Here is a 5,000-nt window from a genome sequence, read left to right as displayed (position 1 = left end):
GTCCTCCACCCACACACACACAGCTACTCCTGCTCCGGGGTCCTGGGGTAGGACAACAAGCTAAATCCGATCTTTTCACATGTTTATTGGAGTTAAAATGGCGGACACGGTAACGGGAGCGCGCACCAAAGCAGCGGCGCGCTCAGGCTGTGTTTGTGTTTCTCTGTATTAAAGCTCTCATGGGTTTGTGTGAAAATAAAGTGCTGCTCACTACATGTGGTCGGGGTAATGATGTCGGGGTAATAAAGTCTGGGTAATAGTGTCGGGTTAATGAAAACTTTTATAGACAGTTTTCTGTAAATACATTAATTTCATATTACACTGATTTCACATCATAATGTCGTCATGAGAGGAAAACAACGTCAGGATCCTGAAAGGAACAGGAACTCCACTGCAGGCCATGTGGGATTATTTACACTCCTTTAACTCCATCCATCCCACCATCCATCCCACCATCCATCCATCCATCCATGCATCCATCCATGCATCCATCCCTCCGTCCATGCGCCCCGACGCACTGCGCATGTCACTACCTCCATCCTGCTGCACCACACGTGTTCCACACTTATGTGTCGTGCCTTAACTAGGCCTGGGCTTTAAATCGAGCCTGGGTTGCCATGTCGGGTTTTTTTGTGAAGCGATAAATAGGTCACAGTAGGACATCTAGAGGAGAAATCTGGCCTAAATAATCATGTTTAACAGCTGACATATAAACACAGACTGAGATGAAAAGACAATTATTACAGAAAACGGTGAATGTTTTATTAATGACTGAATAACACACTCCATGGGCTGCAGCTGTAGGAAAATAAGCAACATTTATTAACTTATAGACTAAAAAAGAGTTGGTCTTCGAGTGCATTAACATAAACCTGTGGTGTGTCAGAGCTGCTGTTATAAAGAATTAATCAACACCTGCTGATTAATGATAAAAATAATGACCATCATCATCATCATCATCATCATCATCATCATTATTAGTATTATTATTGTTATTATCATCATTATTATTATTGTTGTTGCTGCTTTTATTTTATACATTTCATATATTTATATATGCTTTTATTTTATTCTTATATTTGTTCCATATATTATTATTATTATTATTATTATTATTATTATTATTATTATTATTATTATTATTATTATTATTATTATTATTATCAGCGACGTCTATCAACTTCCGCTGTTTCCCTGGTTGCCATGGTTACATAACATTTCCCAAACTGCCCAATCAGCAAACAAGTTTGTGAAGCGAAACAACTAGCCAATCATATTGAAGGGGGCGGGGTTTTGTCGGAATGTGGGTGGGATAAAAATAAAAACAGCGCAGCCGGCTTTTCTTTCCTCAGCTCGTTGTTGTGCTCGCGGTCCGGTTCGGTTTCACCTTGTGCTTCGGAGACATGGCGAACGTAGCGGACACCAAACTCTATGACCTCCTCGGTGTTTCTCCTTCGGCTACCGAGAACGAGCTGAAAAAGGTAGCGTGAATTTCTAGAGCTTTCTCCGGAGCGCGGTCCTTGTGTGAGGGAGCTGTTAGCATTAGCATTAGCGTTAGCATTAGCGTTAGCATGAAGTGTGTGTGTTCTCCCGGTCCACATCTCTTGTTAGTACAATAAAATATAGTCTCGCTCTATATATAAATATATATTAATATGATCAAAGATAATCACACTTATGATTGTACTGATGTCATGTTTTATTTCCTGTGAGAGAAAAGAGAGATTGTTGTGACAGAAGCAGCCTGACTAGCCTTCACACCTACACTGTGTTGTGGTTGTAATAATAATAATAATAATAATAATAATATTTATGGCCTCCTAATTATTATTAATCCCGAGTATTGCTGAAACATTATCTTTTATTATATTTTGTTAATCTACACCAGTGATTAATATAAATATATCTAGACACATGAGAGATATGTTTGTTCTGTGCATTAAAATAATGTGTATAGAACAATAAATATAATACGTTATTTAATTAAAGGAACTCATTTTGTTTATATATTTATATAATTATGCACATACAGAAACGCCCCAGTTTCTTGCTGCTGTCACTCACCTGCTTATCAACAAGCCGAATTATATTTAGTGACGTCACAACCTGAGCCACACCCCTTTACAGTTCGATCCAATTTTGCTCATGAAAATGAACTTACTGTCTTATTGAGTCCGTAACATTGGAATGGAAATTGTGTTCGAGCTTTTTTACAAAGCTCACAAAACAAGTTTCCCACAAGTTTTGTATTAAATTCCTCGTTTCGAGGTTTTCGGAGTTACACGGACGGCGTCTCGGTTCTGACTTTAAAAAGAAAACGATATAAAATGAGGTTGAACCGTGACATGAATAATGGCATCATGAATTACTTTTGGTGTAACTGTTTATTACAGGCGTATCGCAAACTGGCAAAAGAGTATCACCCTGATAAGAATCCCAACGCAGGAGACAAGGTAAGAGACGTCATGTCATCACGCGTCAGACGAGCGTCATGGTGTAGGACAAGTCAGGAGATGATGGTGTGTGCGTGTGTGTGTGTCTCAGTTTAAGGAGATCAGCTTTGCATATGAGGTGTTGACTAACCCTGAGAAGAAGGAGCTGTATGACCGTTATGGAGAACAGGGCCTGCGTGAGGGTGGTGGCGGTGGAGCTGGGATGGAGGACATTTTCTCGCACATCTTCGGCGGAGGTCTGTTTGGGTTCATGGGTGGTCAGAGCAGCAGGAACCGAAACGGGGGACGACAGAGGGGAGAGGACATGGTGCATCCACTCAAGTGAGTCCAGTGTCTGTGTAGAAATCCTGCTGAAGCTGTTCTAGTTAAACATCAACGGGATTGTGGCAGGATAACTGTACTAGCTGTGACGACTCTCTCTCTCTCTCTCACACACACACACACACACACACACACACACACACACACACACACACACACACACACACACACACACATTGGTTGGGAGTTTACCTTCTATTACTAAACAGTGGCCACTAATGTTTTATTTCTGTGATTCAGGGTGTCTTTAGAAGATCTTTACAATGGCAAAACCACCAAACTTCAGCTGAGTAAGAATGTCCTGTGTAGCTCCTGCAATGGGTGAGGAAATAAAAACGAGACGAATAACATCAGAGATTTGTGTTTCTCTGTCAGAACAAGGGAGTAAACTGTGTGTGTGTTCAGTCAGGGGGGAAAGACGGGTGCAGTGCAGAAGTGTACTGCGTGCAGAGGCAGAGGGATGAGGATCATGATCAGACAACTGGCTCCTGGTATGGTCCAACAAATGCAGACGGTGTGTAGCGACTGCAACGGGGAAGGTAAAGAAAGTCATCAGCTCGTGTGTGTCACACTTCAGGATTATGTGTAGAATAAAATTCACGTTAATATAAAGCTGCAATTTCTGTGATATCATAGCTGCTGCTAAGGAGAATTAACCAACACCTTCTGACCAATCACAGTCCAGAACTCGGCAACATAACTGTGTGTGTTAATGATGTCATGAACAGGTGAGGTAATCAGCGAGAGAGACCGGTGCAAACAGTGTGAGGGCCGTAAGGTGTGTAAGGAGGTGAAGACATTGGAGGTGCATGTGGATAAGGGAATGAGACACGGGCAGAAGATTACGTTCAGCGGAGAAGCGGATCAGTCTCCCAACACCGAGCCTGGAGATATTATACTGGTGCTGCAGGAAAAGGAACATGAGGTATCACCTACACACACACACACTCTCACTTACACTCAAGCATGCACATAATTTTTTTTTTTTTACTAGCTGTGTGTGTGTGTGTGTGTGTGTGTGTGTGTGTAGGAGTTCCGCAGGGAGGGTAACGACCTGCACGTGTGTCAGACTATTGGCCTGGTGGAGGCGCTGTGCGGCTTCCAGCTCACTCTCACACACCTTGATGGGCGACACCTCCTCATCAAATACCCTGCTGGAAAGGTCATCGAGCCAGGTGAGTGTGTGTGTGTGTGAGTGTGTGTGTGTGAGTGTGTGTGAGTGTGTGTGTGTGTGTGTGTGTGTGTGTGTGTGTGTGTGAGTGTGTGTGTGTGTGAGTGTGTGTGTGTGTGAGTGTGTGTGTGTGTGTGTGTGAGTGTGTGAGTGTGTGTGTGTGTGTGTGAGTGTGTGTGTGAGTGTGTGTGTGAGTGTGTGTGTGTGTGTGAGTGTGTGTGTGTGTGAGAGTGTGTGTGTGTGTGAGAGTGTGTGTGTGTGTGAGTGTGTGTGTGTGTGTGAGTAGTTATAACTACTGTTTCTCATGAGAACTAAAGTAAAATGATGTATAGGCCACGCCCACAGTCCTGGTGTATGTGGCTCTTGCTAGGTCGATGCTACTGTAACGTGTTGTGAAGTGAGGGCTTGATGTTGGTGTTGTGAAGTGAGGGCTTGATGTTGGTGTTGTAGGTGCTGTACGGGTGGTGCGTGGAGAGGGGATGCCGCAGTACAGGAACCCGTTTGAGAAAGGAGATCTCTACATCAAGTTCGACGTCAGGTTTCCAGATAACGGCTGGCTCAGTACTGAGAAGCTAACTGTAAGTCGTGTTGTGTTTATATCAATGCTAGTACATAGCAGTTACATACATGAGGTGTGTGTGTGTGTGTGTGTGTGTGTGTGTGTGTAGGAACTGGAGTATCTGTTACCGTCGCGTGATGAGGACACAGTCATCTCGGCTGACTCCGAAGAGGTCGACCTGCAGGAGTTCGACGTGAGTCAGGGGTCATCTGGAGGTCAACGGCGTGAAGCTTATAACGACAGCTCAGACGAGGAGGGCGGTCCACATGGGCCGGGTGTGCAGTGCGCCCACCAGTAACATGTCTCTTACACACACACACACACACTTGTTGATTCACAGTGTATCACACATGGAACAAAACCTCCTTCTCTCCATCCCAGTCCATCTCCATCACCTGTTTAGTGTCAGAGCTCCGTAGTTCACTGCTGCTCCCAGATGTCCGTCTGGAGTGACCGGCAGCTGCACAGATGCTTCTGACGCTCGTATTAATGCTGC

At 43.9% G+C, this 5,000-nt stretch overlaps 2 protein-coding genes across 3 annotated transcripts in view; one reads left to right on the top strand and one right to left on the bottom strand.

Moving 5' to 3' along the window:
• ppp6r2b (protein phosphatase 6, regulatory subunit 2b) overlaps positions 1-385 on the bottom strand; it is a 16,220-nt gene extending 15,835 nt beyond the window's left edge. For both annotated transcript variants that reach the window (XM_027168965.2, XM_027168966.2), the window contains exon 1: positions 1-385. This exon is cut by the window's left edge and continues 172 nt beyond it. The gene's annotated coding sequence lies outside the window, so the exon portion shown is untranslated.
• Positions 386-1,300: 915 nt separating this feature from the next.
• Positions 1,301-5,000, top strand: part of dnaja2b (DnaJ heat shock protein family (Hsp40) member A2b) — a 4,594-nt gene continuing 894 nt past the window's right edge. Inside the window, exons 1-9 of the mRNA XM_027168967.2 lie at positions 1,301-1,481; positions 2,394-2,453; positions 2,545-2,774; positions 3,015-3,095; positions 3,180-3,313; positions 3,503-3,699; positions 3,805-3,949; positions 4,396-4,523; positions 4,614-5,000. The exon at positions 4,614-5,000 is cut by the window's right edge and continues 894 nt beyond it. Of these exons, the coding sequence (XP_027024768.1) occupies positions 1,404-1,481; positions 2,394-2,453; positions 2,545-2,774; positions 3,015-3,095; positions 3,180-3,313; positions 3,503-3,699; positions 3,805-3,949; positions 4,396-4,523; positions 4,614-4,802 (1,242 nt within the window). The 5' untranslated portion in view covers positions 1,301-1,403 and the 3' untranslated portion in view covers positions 4,803-5,000. The remainder of the gene's footprint in view (positions 1,482-2,393; positions 2,454-2,544; positions 2,775-3,014; positions 3,096-3,179; positions 3,314-3,502; positions 3,700-3,804; positions 3,950-4,395; positions 4,524-4,613) is intronic.

Source organism: Tachysurus fulvidraco, chromosome 13 (assembly GCF_022655615.1).
Source record: "Tachysurus fulvidraco isolate hzauxx_2018 chromosome 13, HZAU_PFXX_2.0, whole genome shotgun sequence".
NCBI lineage: Eukaryota > Metazoa > Chordata > Actinopteri > Siluriformes > Bagridae > Tachysurus > Tachysurus fulvidraco.
The sequence above is the reverse complement of the archived record's forward strand: the minus strand, read 5'-3'. Positions and strand labels throughout refer to the sequence as shown.